The sequence below is a fragment of the Phytophthora cinnamomi genome (genome assembly GCF_018691715.1).
Source record: "Phytophthora cinnamomi strain GKB4 chromosome Unknown Contig17, whole genome shotgun sequence".
NCBI classification, from domain to species: Eukaryota; Oomycota; class Peronosporomycetes; order Peronosporales; family Peronosporaceae; genus Phytophthora; species Phytophthora cinnamomi.
Genome location: NW_027150950.1, coordinates 574,504 through 591,211, shown reverse-complemented (window position 1 = coordinate 591,211; position 16,708 = coordinate 574,504). Strand labels below are relative to the sequence as shown.

The following is a 16,708-nucleotide window of genomic DNA, read 5'->3' as shown; positions in this document are numbered from 1 at the left end:
TTGGGCACCAAGTGACTTACACCAGCGTCATGGAAGTGTACCGAGGTGGAGTGCAAGACGTCGAGGGAGCCTCGGGCCCGAGGCTAATGCGTCGATCGCGCCAAGACGGCGAAAGCCTCCGCACAGGTGCTGATGACCAATATTGCGGAATGCATGTGGCCCCTGCCATCCGTGATACGCGCCTGATATGCCTGGAGTGTCGGAACGGCAAATGCCTCGAACGCGACCTGCAGCACCCGATTATCGTTCTAAAGTTGAAGTTGTGTTTCGATCGTAGATCAAAGTTTTGTGTATCATGAGGGAGTGTGTGGCCGTTTACTTCGAAGTATAACTTAGCGCTTGAGGTAAAGCTGAGTCGAAGCCCTACTGCAGCCTTGCGTATTTAAGTTACAACAATAATAAGTGTTCGTCAATTCAAAACGAAACGAAGCTCTTAAGTTCTTGCATATACCAGCCTGCCGATCGAGCTTAAGTTTTCCTCACCAAACTCCCAATGTACACAAACATAGAATATTGAAAATGTCTTACTTGCAAGCAGGTACAGCTCTTAGCACACTGACTAAGCTATATCTTTAAAACAACGACAACGTAGCCTACAAGCGAGGTGATTAATACTCCTCGCCAAACTCCTCGTTCTCGCCCTCGCCCTCGGCCGTCTCCGCCGACACCTCCTCGTAGTCCTTCTCCAGAGCAGCCAGGTCCTCGCGAGCCTCCGAGAACTCGCCCTCCTCCATGCCCTCGCCCACGAACCAGTGCACGAACGCGCGCTTCGCGTACATCAGGTCGAACTTGTGGTCGATGCGCGAGAACACCTCCGCGATCGCGCTCGTGTTCGAGATCATGCACACGGCACGCTGCACGCGGGCCAGGTCGCCGCCCGGCACCACCGACGGCGGCTGGTAGTTGATGCCGCACTTGAAGCCCGTCGGACACCAGTCCACGAACTGGATCGTGCGCTTCGTCTTGATGGTCGCCACGGCCGCGTTCACGTCCTTCGGCACCACGTCGCCGCGGTACATGAGGCACGTGGCCATGTACTTGCCGTGGCGCGGGTCGCACTTGGCCATCATGGACGTCGGCTCGAACGCGCTGTTGGTGATCTCGGCCACCGACAGCTGCTCGTGGTACGCCTTCTCGGCCGAGATCACGGGCGCGTACGAGCTCAGCATGAAGTGGATGCGCGGGTACGGCACCAGGTTCGTCTGGAACTCCGTGATGTCCACGTTCAGCGAGCCGTCGAAGCGCAGCGACGTCGTGAGCGACGAGATGACCTGCGCGATCAGGCGGTTCAGGTTCGTGTACGTGGGGCGCTCGATGTCCAGCGAGCGGCGGCAGATGTCGTAGATGGCCTCGTTGTCCAGCATCACGGCCACATCCGTGTGCTCCAGCAGCGAGTGCGTGGACAGCACCGAGTTGTACGGCTCCACCACGGCCGACGACACCAGCGGCGACGGGTAGATCGTGAAGCCCAGCTTGCTCTTGCGGCCGTAGTCCACCGACAGGCGCTCCAGCAGCAGCGAGCCCAGGCCCGAGCCGGTGCCGCCGCCCACGGCGTTGAACACCATGAAGCCCTGCAGGCCCGTGCACGCGTCCGCCAGCTTGCGCACGCGGTCCAGCACCAAGTCCACCACCTCCTTGCCGATCGTGTAGTGACCGCGAGCGTAGTTGTTGGCCGCGTCCTCCTTGCCCGAGATGATCTGCTCCGGGTGGTACAGCTGGCGGTAGGCGCCCGTGCGCACCTCGTCACACACCGTCGGCTCCAGGTCCACGAACACGGCGCGGGGGACGTGCTTGCCCGAGCCCGTCTCGGAGAAGAAGGTGGAGAACGAGTCGTCGCTCATGGCGTCCGAGTCGCTGGGGATCTGGCCATCGGGCTGGATGCCGTGCTCCAGGCAGTAGAGCTCCCAGCAGGAATTTCCGACCTGGATGCCGCCTTGGCCGAGGTGAATAGAGAGAATTTCACGCATATTGATGGGTTCTCTAGACGACTGGCTTCTGTGCTTAGCTTGGGAGAAGCGAAGGGATTTCTGTGCTAGCTGAAAACTTTGTAAGAACGCTTGTTGTCGAGCTGGACAATTGAACAATGAGCTCGGAGATTGATGGCGATGGGGCGCGAAACGGCAGGGACGACTTCAACTTTAGAACGATAATCGGGTGCTGCAGGTCGCGTTCGAGGCATTTGCCGTTCCGACACTCCAGGCATATCAGGCGCGTATCACGGATGGCAGGGGCCACATGCATTCCGCAATATTGGTCATCAGCACCTGTGCGGAGGCTTTCGCCGTCTTGGCGCGATCGACGCATTAGCCTCGGGCCCGAGGCTCCCTCGACGTCTTGCACTCCACCTCGGTACACTTCCATGACGCTGGTGTAAGTCACTTGGTGCCCAAGGGTACCCAGGACGATCGGAACTTGAGCGCACGAGCGCTACAGTAACTGGCGTCTGATTCAGAAATCGACTGATCACCTAAAAACGGTTGGTCGGCAGCAAGTTGCTGTTGCTGCCAGCAACAGCCACCTGCAAGTAATCTCACTCAACGCGTTTCAGTTGCTCGTGACGCAATGATGCAATAGCGTTGTGTTCTCGGTAGCCGTCGATACGCGAGCCAAGGTCAAGCGACCTACCACTTCAACATCCCAGCTCGCCATATGCACGGCGAGCGCTTCAACATGGCGAGAGCTGCTCGCTCAGCCAATCCGCAGCGCCTTTGACTGTCAAATTGACAAGCATCTATCGGATTCAACCGTAGCAATTGAGCAGCTAAGCTATCACGCCGACGTCACGCGCTGCAGCCTCCATGTTATGATGTCGTTATGATAGGAAGATATGATGCACTCTAATTGGGTCTTAATATACTATTAAATTAGCCAATAGGAAAAGTACAGGTCACCTACTTGTGTGCACCACACACAACCTGCCGAGGGATGTAAGAGGAGGAGGAGGACGCGTGGCACCGCCACTGCAGTCCCCCTCACTTCGAAACTGACGGCCTACAGCTAAGGCTGACATTTCAGATACGTGCTCAATCTCCACGCACTATGAGCTCTGGTCGCAATGGGGGCGCTCCAACTCTTGGGCTGGAGAAGTTCATGGGGAACAAGGAGGGGGAGTACACCATGTGGAAGGACAAGTTCCTTACCTACATTAAGGAACAGGACCAAATCTACGAGCGCGGGCTTTTGGAAAAGGACGAAAGCCCCGCCTCTGTGTTGATGGTCGACTTCCTGGATGGACATCCGGAAGAACCGATCATTACGGTCGGTCAAGCCACCACAAGGGAGGAGGCAAAGGAGTTGCGTTGGCGCCGCCAGCATTGGACTAGGGCTAACTCGGCCATGCTGAACCTGCTCAACCAATCGGTGACCAACATGTTCCTCTCGGGACTTCCAAACCCGGTGTCCAGCATGAGGCCCTGCGACATCTGGAAGCTGCTGGAGAAGACGTATGGGGTTGGGGACGCTGGAGGTGTAATCGAGCTACGCCGAAAGTGGGATCGGATTATCGCCTCGAACTGGAGTGACTTGGGGACCCTATTCGCCCAGTTGAAGCAGCTCCGCAACGACATGAACCGGAAGATGACGGGATTGGTTGGCAAGGAGATTGTGACGGAACACTGGCTGTGCATGGAGGTGCTGGCTCAGCTGCCCAGCGAGTTTTGGGAAGCTCCATCAGCATGACGGCGGAATGGTTTTCCATCGAAAATGTCGAAATAAGCTTGCGACGCGTCTTTGGTGATCGCTCCAAGAAGGAAATCAACATGCTCACGGAAAAGAAGCGTCCCGTCATGATCAATGTGGCGAAGAAGTTCACGGGGAAGAAGCGCAACCAAGTTGAAGCGACGAGTGCTGAGCCTGGCAGCTGCTTCTACTGCTTTGAGGACGGTCATCGTAAGAAGGACTGCCTGATTATGGCGAAAGATCGCGATCCGAAGAGACCGGGTGGAGCGTTGTTCCGCTCGAACATCCGGGCTGCTCCGAGTGCGAAGAAGAAACGTTTGATGGCGGTGAAGAGGGGACCCACTCCGAAGAAGAAAGCAGCCAGCGAAAAGGGCTCGGAGATGACGACGGCGGAAGCCCACGCCTACGACCAACAACTGGCAAAGGCGATTGAGGACGCCGACGAATTTGCGTTTGAAGAGAATGTTCCGGTGAGTGAAGGCGAAGAAACCGAGGACAAGGTGTTCAACCCAATGGACATCGATGCTGAGGTAAGGAAGCATTATGGAAGGTACTTATCTATGTTAAAGGAATTAGAGGTAACTGATGATCTGTGGGTTGTCGATACTGGCGCAGGACACGCCGTAAGCCCAAGTCGACACTGGTTCAGTAGTCTTGGACGAGGCCAACCTCACACATTTGAGTACGGAAACCGGGGCACCTCATTGAGTACGCTACAAGGCACGGTGAGATTTAGTATACTCAAACCAAAAGGGTATTACAGTGATATCTCAATAAAGAATGTTGCCTTTGATAAGGAGTGTAGTAGCAATTTGTTAAGTGCATATTACCTTGCAACGCAGGGATATTGGCACATTCAGGATAAGAGCGGGGAGTACCTATATTTTCTGGATAAGAATAATCGGTTCGTATTTGCTGCAGTAGCAATAGACGAGGTGTACTACCTCCCCAGTAAAAGAATGGGAGATAGTACTAAAGTACTATCGGCTAAAAGTATTAATCCCAAGTTCATTCATAACGCAATGAAAGAATGGCACTTGCGACTAGGTCATGTTGGAAAGGACCGGTTGATGAGCATCTTGTCCAGTGCAGTAATTGACGGTGCGCCTTGTCTCGAACGAAAAGACATGGCAAAGATAGCCTTCTTTTGTCGCACATGTGCACTGGCTAAATCTCGTCGGATGTCATACCGAAACATGATAGGGGCAAAAGCAACTGAACCACTGCATACACTTCATATGGACTCATTAGGAAAGATAAAACCCCTTGGTTTATATGGCACAGCAGGTTTTAAGTATGCCCTGGCCGTTGTGGACGACGCCACTGCCTATAAATGGTATTTTGTGATGAAATCACTAAAGGAGGTGGGAGCGAAATTAACAACTCTCATTACACAACTAGAAAAGCAACTTCCATATACCGTCAAAAGGATAAGGACGGATGGTGGTACAGAATTTCTCAATACAGTTGTGAAAAGTACTGTACTAAGAAGGGCCTGATATTCCAACAGTCAAATGTTGAATCCCAAGAAGAAAATGGCTCAGCCGAACGAGCACATCAGACCGTTATGGGTAACGTTAGGTGTGCCTTGGTAGGATCTGGTATGGCTGCAAAGTGGTGGCCAGAGGCGTTGATGTATATGACCTCCGTAGTCAATCGAGTACCAACAGTCAGATTAAAGGGTAAAACACCGTATGAAGCGCTATATGGGAAAAAGCCTAGTGGGTTAAGCTTGAGAATATGGGGTAGTACCTGCTACGCTCATATTCCAAAATCTAAACGAGCTAACCAAAAGCTTAGCGATAGAGCAGTCGAGTGTAAACTACTCGGGCTCTCTGACAACTACAAAGGATACCGACTCCTTGATGTGAAAGAGAATAAATACCTCATAGCCCGAGACGTCAGGTTTGACGTCACGTCTACTGCAGGCCTAATCGCCAAGTCGTTTCCATCGGGAACCGTTGAGGTCAGTCAAGAAACCATAAACGAGGTGTGTGGGCTAGGTAAGAGGACACGGGATGCGGTTGCACACGCTCCAACAAAGCACAGACGAACAGAGGAGTCGCCATTGCCCTCAATGAGTACGGAGACAGTGGGAGATGTGGGGGCTAATGAAGGCGTACCCCCAATTCCACGGCCTCGTCGAAAACGGACGGCTAATTCTCGGCTAAAAGACTACGTGGTGGCAATTAACACGGTCACGCGGAGCATTAAACTAATACCAATTCCGAGATCACTCAAAGAGGCAAGGCAGGGACCTCATGCCAAACAGTGGGAGGAGGCATTATTAGTTGAGTACCGGGCACTAGTTAAAAATGGAACTTGGGAGCTCGTCCCGCTACCTAAAGGCCGAAAGGTACTCGGCTGTCATTGGGTTTTGACGTAAAATACAACCCTGACGGTACAATTGATCGTTTTAAGGCACGACTTGTCGTCAGAGGTAATACACAAATATATGGGATTGACTATGATGAGATCTTCTCTCCAGTGGCACGGTATGAGTCGCTGAGATTGTTCTTAGCCATAGCAACTATACAGGACTTGTATGTCCATCAAATGGATGTGTCCACTGCATTCCTCAATGGGACCTTATTTGAGGATATATATATGCAACAACCTCACGGATTTCGGCATGGGAACGCTTCAACAGTGTGTAAGCTAAAGAAGAGCCTTTATGGACTCAAACAGGCACCACGCATCTGGTATGCGCTTCTCAATAAGTTCTTACTTCAATTAGGGTTTTCCCGGTGCAAAAGGAGTACTGTTTGTACCGGCAAAAGTGGGAGGTAAAGGAGAGAAACACATAGTACTCATATGCGTATACGTAGATGATATTACTATCGCTGCAAGTAATATGATACTTATGAATAAGGTGAAAGCCAAACTTGCCTCACGATTTACTATGAAAGATCTAGGCGAGATCCACTACCTCCTCAAAATGGAGATAAAAGAGATAAGAAAAACAAAATTCTCAGTATGTCCCAACACAAGTATATTATGGACTTACTACAGAAGTTTAATATGACTGAGAGTGTAGCAGAGCCAACACCTCAAGCCAAAAGTATAGTCCTCGAAAAGGAAGTTAGTATGAGCCCAGAGCAAATAGCAGCTCAGCCATTTGATTATAGGGGACTTGTGGGGTCTTTGATGTATCTAGTCCGTGGTACGCGCCCTGATATTGCAAACGCAGTCAGAGAACTAAGTAAGTTCCTGTCTTGTTATAACAAAACTCACTACAGGGCAGCACAGAGAGTACTAAAGTATCTGAAAGGAACGTCGACGTATGGTCTCATATTCGACGGAAAAAGTAAAGAAGTATTATATGAGATATACACAGACGCGAGCTTCGCGAATGCTAATGAGAATCGAAAGTCAGTGACTGGGTATGTGAGTATTATGGCCGATGCCTGTATTACATGGAAAAGTTCGAGGCAAGATACAGTCAGTCTCCACACAGCACAAGCTGAATTAATAGCAGCAAGTGAGGGAATAAAAGAGAGCGAATGGTTGTGGTACCTACTGGAGGAACTGGGCTTTAAGCAAAAACAACCGATAGTATGCTGGTGTGATAATAAAGGAGCAATTAGTATAATAAAGGACCCAGCTAACCATGCTTCCACAAAACATATTGATATTAAAGGGCTTTATGCGAGAGAAGTACATGACGATGGAAGAATAGTAGTAACATACTGCAGTACAAATGATATGGTTGCAGATGCCCTCACCAAGGCACTGCCTCAAACTCAATTTGAGAAGCTGAGGAACCTCATGGGGGTTAAGGACCTAAGCCTACCCTTACCACGGCAACATAGCATGGGTAACTCGTGACTTGCGATCTTTTGGTATCACTTGATTGTGAGAAACCATCGGGTCTGCGATCTTTCGCTAGTATGTCTTTAAGATCCACCATGTGGTCAAGTTCAAGCCAGCCGGCTTCAAGTTGAAGTGCAAAGATACGTTTGAGCCAAGGACAAGTAAAGGACAAAGACTTATGCGATAAGACTAAACAATAAGACGCAACGTTATCGTATTATTAAGACTCTCAAATGCTAAAGTTTTTGGTTAAAGACTAGACTAGGACGAACCAATATGAATTGGTCCAAGCACAGCCAGAGCCACCGTTGACCGCAGCCGAGGTTATGCGGCGAATAGGAACTGTGCCACGCGCGCGCCTCGGCCTCTGGATGGTGGTGCCACAGGATTGCTCCTGGGCTTTTTAACCATGTTTGTCCTAGCCCCCCGAAGGTTTAATTGCGGCCATAGGCGCAAAGTCGAACCGAAACCTTAAAGCAAAATTGAAAGTGAGGAGAGTGGAGAGCTTGAAAGGCCAACAAGGAGGCCAATGCGAGCCCCAGAAGCAATTAAGTAATAGGCAGAAGTCATAAGAAATCCAGGAAGTCATATGAAAAGTGGGGTTTCAGAATTATAATTTTCAGAATTGACGTATGTTTTGGCTGTAATCACATCTTGTGATATGCCGAAATATTGTAATATAGTGAACGATCATATGAGCCAAAAATATGTTTTTCTGGCTCTGTGAGAAAAGTATTAGAAATTTATTTCTAATGGGTAAGTTACGATGCAGATCCCAGCCGTCCTAATAAATTCGGGAAATCTGTAAATAAAAAGTATGAAAGAGGACGCTGTAATGCCATGTGACCTAAGAAATCAAGTAAATTAAGTAATCTTAGGTAAACAAAGGATCGGCTAACAGCCGTCTTAAGAAAGGATGGAAATCCGTGTGGTGAACACAAGATGCGATCTGAGATGTGCCAGAACTTTTAGTGGGAGTGTTATGATGTCGTTATGATAGGAAGATATGATGCACTCTAATTGGGTCTTAATATACTATTAAATTAGCCAATAGGAAAAGTACAGGTCACCTACTTGTGTGCACCACACACAACCTGCCGAGGGATGTAAGAGGAGGAGGAGGACGCGTGGCACCGCCACTGCAGTCCCCCTCACTTCGAAACTGACGGCCTACAGCTAAGGCTGACACTCCAGCAGAAGGCCATGCGAGTTGAAGCGAGCGCAGCTGCCAAGAGAGACAGGGTCAGAACGCGATGCGAGACAGGTGGTGCGCGCAGATGGAGCACTGCGATTGGGTGGGGGTAGAGGTAAATGTCGTCCTCCCATTCGTCAAAATCTATTTCTCCTCGCCTCCCATTCGCCGAAAATGTGTTCAAACATTCAAACCAATGCGCGCGCCGCCTGCCTCCCTTTCCCGCCTCCCTCCGTCGCTCGCTCACTCTCCAACTCGACTGCAAGCGCCCTCACAACGTTTCCAGTTGGCCCGGAACCTCTTTCGCTCCCTAGCAGCAGCAACCGCTTCACCTACAACTAACTCACCATGCGCGAGATCCTGTCCATCCACCTCGGCCAGGGCGGCATCCAGGTCGGCAACGCCTGCTGGGAGCTCTACTGCCTGGAGCACGGCATCCAGCCCGATGGCCAGATCCCCAGCGACTCGGACGCCATGGGCGACGACTCGTTCTCCACCTTCTTCTCCGAGACGGGCTCGGGCAAGCACGTCCCCGCGCCGTGTTCGTGGACCTGGAGCCGACGGTGTGTGACGAGGTGCGCACGGGCGCCTACCGCCAGCTGTACCACCCGGAGCAGATCATCTCGGGCAAGGAGGACGCGGCCAACAACTACGCTCGCGGTCACTACACGATCGGCAAGGAGGTGGTGGACTTGGTGCTGGACCGCGTGCGCAAGCTGGCGGACGCGTGCACGGGCCTGCAGGGCTTCATGGTGTTCAACGCCGTGGGCGGCGGCACCGGCTCGGGCCTGGGCTCGCTGCTGCTGGAGCGCCTGTCGGTGGACTACGGCCGCAAGAGCAAGCTGGGCTTCACGATCTACCCGTCGCCGCTGGTGTCGTCGGCCGTGGTGGAGCCGTACAACTCGGTGCTGTCCACGCACTCGCTGCTGGAGCACACGGATGTGGCCGTGATGCTGGACAACGAGGCCATCTACGACATCTGCCGCCGCTCGCTGGACATCGAGCGCCCCACGTACACGAACCTGAACCGCCTGATCGCGCAGGTCATCTCGTCGCTCACGACGTCGCTGCGCTTCGACGGCTCGCTGAACGTGGACATCACGGAGTTCCAGACGAACCTGGTGCCGTACCCGCGCATCCACTTCATGCTGAGCTCGTACGCGCCCGTGATCTCGGCCGAGAAGGCGTACCACGAGCAGCTGTCGGTGGCCGAGATCACCAACAGCGCGTTCGAGCCGACGTCCATGATGGCCAAGTGCGACCCGCGCCACGGCAAGTACATGGCCACGTGCCTCATGTACCGCGGCGACGTGGTGCCGAAGGACGTGAACGCGGCCGTGGCGACCATCAAGACGAAGCGCACGATCCAGTTCGTGGACTGGTGTCCGACGGGCTTCAAGTGCGGCATCAACTACCAGCCGCCGTCGGTGGTGCCGGGCGGCGACCTGGCCCGCGTGCAGCGTGCCGTGTGCATGATCTCGAACACGAGCGCGATCGCGGAGGTGTTCTCGCGCATCGACCACAAGTTCGACCTGATGTACGCGAAGCGCGCGTTCGTGCACTGGTTCGTGGGCGAGGGCATGGAGGAGGGCGAGTTCTCGGAGGCTCGCGAGGACCTGGCTGCTCTGGAGAAGGACTACGAGGAGGTGTCGGCGGAGACGGCCGAGGGCGAGGGCGAGGACGAGGAGTTCGGCGAGGAGTACTAAGCCTCCTCTGCGCTCTCAAGCTGCTTTGAGTGAATGGATAGTAGTTAACCCAGTGGCAGTTAAGCATCGAATACAGCCTGCAATTGTTGCGAAAAGCGTCTTGGCATGTCCGTCGCCTATGACTGGCACGGAATATTTTAGTGGCTTGTGATCCTCAAAATACGCTTGCAGCTGAGTCATCGTCTACCAAGTCGAATAGGAGAAGCAGGGGCCTTCCCTACTGATGCTATTGGAGGCAAGTGCGCCACCATGGTGAAGAAGCGCAAGGTTGCGAAGTCTGCTGCCGGACGGAAGGTACGCGTTCTGAAAAATGGTCGTGTTGACTTCAAGTGCATGGTGATTCTCATTGAATTTGGCATGATTGCGATGCAGCCTGGGATGCCTGAAGAGAGCACAACAAAGTTCTGCAACAAGATCCTCGGATAAGTGCCGTCTCGGAGCTGAACTCGGTAGTTCCATACGTCGTCGACCAGAAGGACATTGTGGCCCAGTTGAACAAGGAGCTACAGACTGTAGCTTGCAGTACTTAACCTGGCCCAAACTAAAATTAAACATCGATTTTTTCTCGCTCAGGGTTCGGTAGTAGTGGGAATTTCGGGTAGCAGTCATATTACTACTACTATCCAAATCCGGGCAAGAGTAGAATGCTACTATATCTATTAGTGGTAAATCATCGACAGTACTAATATGCCTACTAATATGCCTACTAATATGACTACTAATATCACAGATCATACCATAACCCCAGCTCGGACCCCCAACCCTAAACATAGTCGGGCCGAAACGGAAGGGTGTCACCCATACAATACCTGTAGTGGGCCTACTTTGGCTCACTACTTTAGCTTACACGTCGCGCTACGTGTATGAGGAAGCGTAGGAGTTTATTAATAATTTGAATTAATTATACTTGAGTCCACAAGTATAATATAAATCAAATAAAACACCAAATAGGTAGTTTAAGGTAAAATGAGAACTGTATTGTTTGTAAATTGATCTTCCTCTAAAATCTGCTAAAAACTGTTTATCATCTATGAAAGGGTTGGCAGCGGCTGGCTGTCAGAGCCCCGCTAATATGCATGTCTCTGATTGGTAGAAATATGCTGCTTTCTACCAATAGGATCTTTTGGGTATGTGTCGTGTAGGAACACGCGCTAAATTATATATGGCACACTTTCCCCACCAACAACACCCACCGAGTCACCGAAGACTCAATGGGCTTGTTAGGGTTAGAACCTGAAGGCCCAGGAACTTTCCCTTGCACCGGGTTGATGTTTCCCCTGTGTACCGAGCTTCCGCTAGTCGACCGACGGAAGACTCAGCGTCACTAGCCACGAGCAAAGGCTAGCACGCTCTCACACACAAAATATACCTCGCAGGCCCTCAGAAGGAAGGGTCCCGGCCTGTTACGGCGTGATACGAGGGTGCCGGAGCTATACTCCGGCGGGAAGAAATAAATGGAGTGCGCTCTCGCTCCTCCAGTTCCTGGCGACGACTCGTCGCTACCAATACACCGGCCACTAACTCTTGGCCCTGCCAGTAATGAACACACGCTACACTAGTAGATGTGCCCACCGACAGTCATAATCCTACCTACCAGGTTTACCTTGAGCTGCAGGTCGTTCACTGCAGGCACCGGTGTCGCCCTTGCGTGGTTGGGAGGAAAAGCTGTTCTGTTATTGTTGCCCGAAGGCTTATCTTGTCTTCTCTTAAGTTTCCTATCGATCAATACAAATATCAAGTATAAACGCGTCCGTTTTGGACCGCCAGTTGTAACTCACGACTCTTCGGCGCTTTCTCTGCGACGTGGCGGCGTTACCGACGACTCGAACGGCCGCTGAAACGCCACCGACGACTCGGGACAGGCGCCGATGACTCATAGGTTCGGATCTTGCCAGTTGGTTCGCACCGTACTTAGCGAGCTGCAACCGCCGCGCTCGACTTGGGACCGTCGACGAGTCATCGTCACCGGCCTATTTAGGCCAATCAGCGATCAGGGAGTTTAGTCCAATGACTGGCGATGGGTTGTGACTTGCCAGTTAGCGCCGGCGCCTCGAGCCTTCTTCGCCCCTCGTCCCGCCTTTGGGTTTTGGCCTTGGCTTCATTTCCCGATACCACAACTGCCCCCACCGCGACTCGAGCCGCGTGCTGGTGAGCGTCGGGGTGCTCCTGTGCCATGGTTGGTTCTTCGCGCGCTGCCCAGTCCGCCGTGAACTCGGCCCTCAGGGCTCTCGGTGTATCTCGGTCTTCGCTCCAGGTAAGCCGTCTTCTCCTTGTTCTCTTGCCGTCTTCACTCCTAACCCGGATCTTCGTATCTTGGTCAGTCTTCGCCAGGTCGAGGAAGCTCGCTTGGTGCTGGTGGTTCGCCTGCTGCTCCTGCTCCCTCGCAGTCGGCGGTGTCTGAGGATGAGAGCGCTGCTGAGTCGACGGCCAGTTCGGCCACGGTGAGTTGCTGGCGTCTTCACGCTTTCTTGTTAGCTTCACGTGGGATGCTGATGCCTGGCGGCTTGTGCGTCTGCTTCCCAGGTTGTCTTGTCATCTCCGGAGTTGGGCTCACTCGCTGTTGGCGATGCGCCGAGCCAAGCTTCGCTGGACGCTTCAGCTGAGTCGTCCGCGTCTCTGGCTACCTCTCCGGCTCTTCCTTCGGTACGTCTCGTTGACTGGCACCTTGATCTTGAGCTGCTCTCGCTTACCTTCACAGTTATTGCCTTCGTTTCTTGTCACTCACGATACTTCCCTGGTTGATGTGCCTGTTGGTAGTGCTGCCGGCGACTCAGTTTCGATCCAGTCGTCGGAGCTAGCTGCTCGGTGCTCTACTTTGAGCGCTGAGGCCAGTCGTTCCACCACCGACGACTCGCTGATCACGGTGTCGCGTGAGGCCCTTGAGCAAATCGTCATGGAAGCCAGTGCTGAGGCGTCGGAGCGCGTGATCGCGGTGTTGGGTCCTCGGTTGGATCTCATCGGTCGTCTCAGTGTCACTCTGCACCAGGGTCCCAATATTCGTGGGGACCGCCACGTGGGCTCTCGCTTGGCCGCTGCTCGCTCGCTGGAAGACGTGGTGGCGGCGGCTCAGCCCAACATGGGGGTCCACGATGACGTCAATCTGGATTTGGCCGTGATGCGAGGTCAGTTGCACTCCGCTGAAGCTGCGCGTGCTGCCGCCGAAAACTCGGCAATGAAGGAGTCGTTCAAGCACGAGAACACCATGGTGTTCCTCAAGCAAGCGCGTGCGGAACTCGAGCACTCCAAGAAAGAGGTCAAGCGTCTGCGGGTCGTGGAGGCTCACTACCTCCAGGAGATGGAGGGTCTTCGTGGAGCCGTGGATGCGCACACCGAGACGGCCGCCCGCTTGGAGAACCGCGTTAGAGTTGCTGACGACGAGTGCAAGCGCATGGCTCTACAGCTCACTCGCGAGCAGACGGTGTTCAAGGCTGCTGTGGCGTCGTCGACTGCACAGAGCAAGCGTCTTCACGATCTTCTGGCTCGCTTGGATGCCGGCGATGACTCGTCGTCGACTCGCCTCCAGCGCCGAAATGAAGACCTTCAAGAGCAGGTGAAGCGGCTCACGCGCGCCAACAGGACTCTTCGGGCGCATGTCAAGTTTGAAGACATGGATCCAGACGTCCTCGTGCTGATCTCTGAAGGTTCGTACCGGTCGTCGTGTTGCTGGATGTGCTGGCTTGTGTTCTGATTCTGCCGATGACTCATGTTTTACAGGTTTGTCGACTGGCGAGTTGAACTGGGACCTGCTGGACATTAGCCACGAGACTCGGCGGGTCCTCAAGGACATGCTGGCCAATGCGGATCCGTCTCGAACCGAGGATGCCATTGCCGTTGACTTGGCCCGTGCCGCTTTCCTGGAATCGGACTCTCATGTTGAGTTGTCGTCGGAGGAGCGGTCGGCTGAGGCGAACAAGACAACGCCGGGAACTCGTGCTGCCGATATCGAAGCGGACCGGGCTGTGCGCGCTACGCAGATTGGTTGCTCACGCAAGCGTTCCTCGCAAAGGGAAGCCGGTTCTCATCATGTTCGTCGTCGGTCAAGCTCTGTTTCTCGTCCGGCGTCGCAAAAGCGGGTTCGTTCCTCGTCACTCCGTCGCAGTCCGTCCGCCAGTCGCCCGGGCAAGAGACCTCGCTGCCCCGCCGAAGACTCAGCTTCCGCTGTCCGTGGCTCTCGTACGTCTTCTTCCCGTCGAGGTGGTAGCCGTGAGTCTTCGGTGACAGCTCCTGGTGGTTCTCGGGCTCCTTCTCAAGATGGTGAGCGCTTGGAATTGGAGGTGGAGGTTGTCGAGTCTTCCGGAAGTGTTCCTGCGGCCGCAGAGTCTCCGCCCGTGTTGGCAGTGCAAGCCCCGGGTGCTTCCAGGGTTTCGTCGTCCAAGGGCAAGTCGAGGCGGAAACCCCAGGGGCGATGGGCTCGTTCTCAGCGATCTACTGGTTCGCCCGCTCGTGCCGCCTTCTCCGGGGTCGCTGCCAAGTCTTCGTCGGACAGCTCACCCGTTGTTCCTTCCCGCAAGCCGTCTTGTGTGGTGGAGTCATCGGATGAAGATGCTGTTTCGTCGAGCACTATTTCTCCTCCTTCCGAGCAAGTTCACGTTGATTCTGGCGCTTCTCTCGAGTGGTTTCCGGACACTGGTTCGGAGGCGGAGAATTTGGTCGTTGGATCAGTGATTGAGTTATCGGTGGGCGTCCCTCAATCCTCTTCTCTCTTGGAGCTCCCAGGTTCTGAGTCGTCGGGAGCTATCTCAGGTGCTGGTGTGGAGCCTAAGAAAACACCTCCTGTCCCCCCGAAGACTCACACGAGTCACCGTCGACAACCCCGTCGTTCTTCCGTCCCACGCCAGTCTGCGTCTTCCGGAAGCAGCCGAGTCGTCGCCACTTCGTCGTCCACCCCTGGGTCAGATTCCAGCCCCCGGCGTCATCCGATGGTGCCGTCGCCGGCGCGGGGTCAGTTACCCCCTCGTCCGATTTTCCAAGCAAGTGGCTGAGTGGGCTGTGCCGTACATCGAGCCGCCTTTTACGCGTCCTGGGGCTCTCAAGTGCTGGACCCAGATGCTAAATGCTCGGTTGCCTGCACCGGTGCCCCGGGATCTCCGAATTATTTCCAGTCCCGAAGGCATCGCGGCATTCGCGGACTACAAAAACCCTGATCATCCGTGGCAGAAGTTTCGCCGGCGACTCCCGTCTCAAGCGTGTCTTTTTTGACACTTCAGAGTTTGATCCCGACTCCAAGGTATCCCAGCGGGCTTCGCCGATGACTCGAGTGATGGGGTACTGGAGCAATTTTCGTGGGAGCGGCGACTCGGACAACGTCGACCTTGGCTTCTCGCTTTGGGAACGTGATCACTGGATCCTTCCGAAGGCAGTGGAGACTACGTTCTCCGCAGTTGCCGCTGACTTGGACATGATGGACTGGACTGCCGCGCGGAAGACTCGGACGAGGAAGGACTTGGATACTTTGAAAGCCGCCTGGTCGAGGTACGTGGTCGAGCGCAACAAACGCAGTGACCGTCTCCGCGCCAAGGTGGTCCCCTACATCTGGAAGTGGGGCAGCAGCCAGGATCCTAGTTTCTCGGAGGTGAAGCCCGAGTTCATGCTTGAGCCGACCATGCCTGGGTATTCTCTGGAGTACTTGCCTTGGGAGCCCAAGACTGCCGACTGGTTGAGCGAGGTCGCTGCCCTGGATGCTGCGGAGCCTTGGCGGAACGGCTGGATCGATGTGCCGGAGCAGCACCCCTACAACACCACGTTCGTCCCATGCAACCCGTCGGCTCCGCTCTTTGTCCCGGCTGGTTCTTCGCGCGTCGATGTTGGTCGTCGAGTTGTTCCAAGTTCGTCGCTGCAGCCGGGTGAATTGAGCTCAGAATGGGTGGCCGAGTTTGGTGGTGCTCGCGTTCCTGCTGCGTCTGAGTCTTCGCCGACTGCTGCGTCTGTTCCGGGAGGACCAGTTCTGGATGCTGCTGGTGGTTCCGATGACTCGAGCTTGCTTGGTGTCTTGGCTCGGGCAGCCGTTGCCTCCGATCCTGATTGAGTTGAAGTCGGGTTCAAGCGAGTCGTCGGCAGCGTCTTCTATCCATTTGGTTTTCGTTTCCAATCTCGCTTCTGAGTTGTCGTTGAGTTAGTTGTCCGTCTTGGTAGCGTTTTAATTTTTTAAATGCAAAAGATAATGCCGCAGTAGCTGTTTTCGTCTGTGGTCTTGGGCTGCGTTGCCCCAAGTACAGGTCGTCATGGCGGTGACTCATAGCCACCTAGTCTTCGTCGGCAACTTGAACCATCTGCAGGCGCTGTTCACTTCGTTTTCGCCGCAGGTAATCATAGAGGAGCC

At 53.9% G+C, this 16,708-nt stretch overlaps 2 protein-coding genes across 2 annotated transcripts; one reads left to right on the top strand and one right to left on the bottom strand.

Moving 5' to 3' along the window:
* Window positions 1-608: 608 nt before the first annotated feature.
* IUM83_04650 (tubulin alpha chain) lies at window positions 609-1,967 on the bottom strand (the record flags this gene model as incomplete). The annotated part of the gene is made up of 1 exon (XM_067928742.1): window positions 609-1,967. The coding sequence occupies one exon, from the start codon at window positions 1,965-1,967 to the stop codon at window positions 609-611; it is 1,359 nt and encodes a 452-aa protein (XP_067796053.1).
* A 7,064-nt stretch (window positions 1,968-9,031) lies between these two features.
* Window positions 9,032-10,389, top strand: IUM83_04649 (tubulin alpha chain; the record flags this gene model as incomplete). Its single annotated transcript, XM_067928741.1, has 2 exons — window positions 9,032-9,143; window positions 9,194-10,389. The coding sequence occupies 2 exons, from the start codon at window positions 9,032-9,034 to the stop codon at window positions 10,387-10,389; spliced, it is 1,308 nt and encodes a 435-aa protein (XP_067796250.1).
* Between the last annotated feature and the right edge of the window lie 6,319 nt (window positions 10,390-16,708).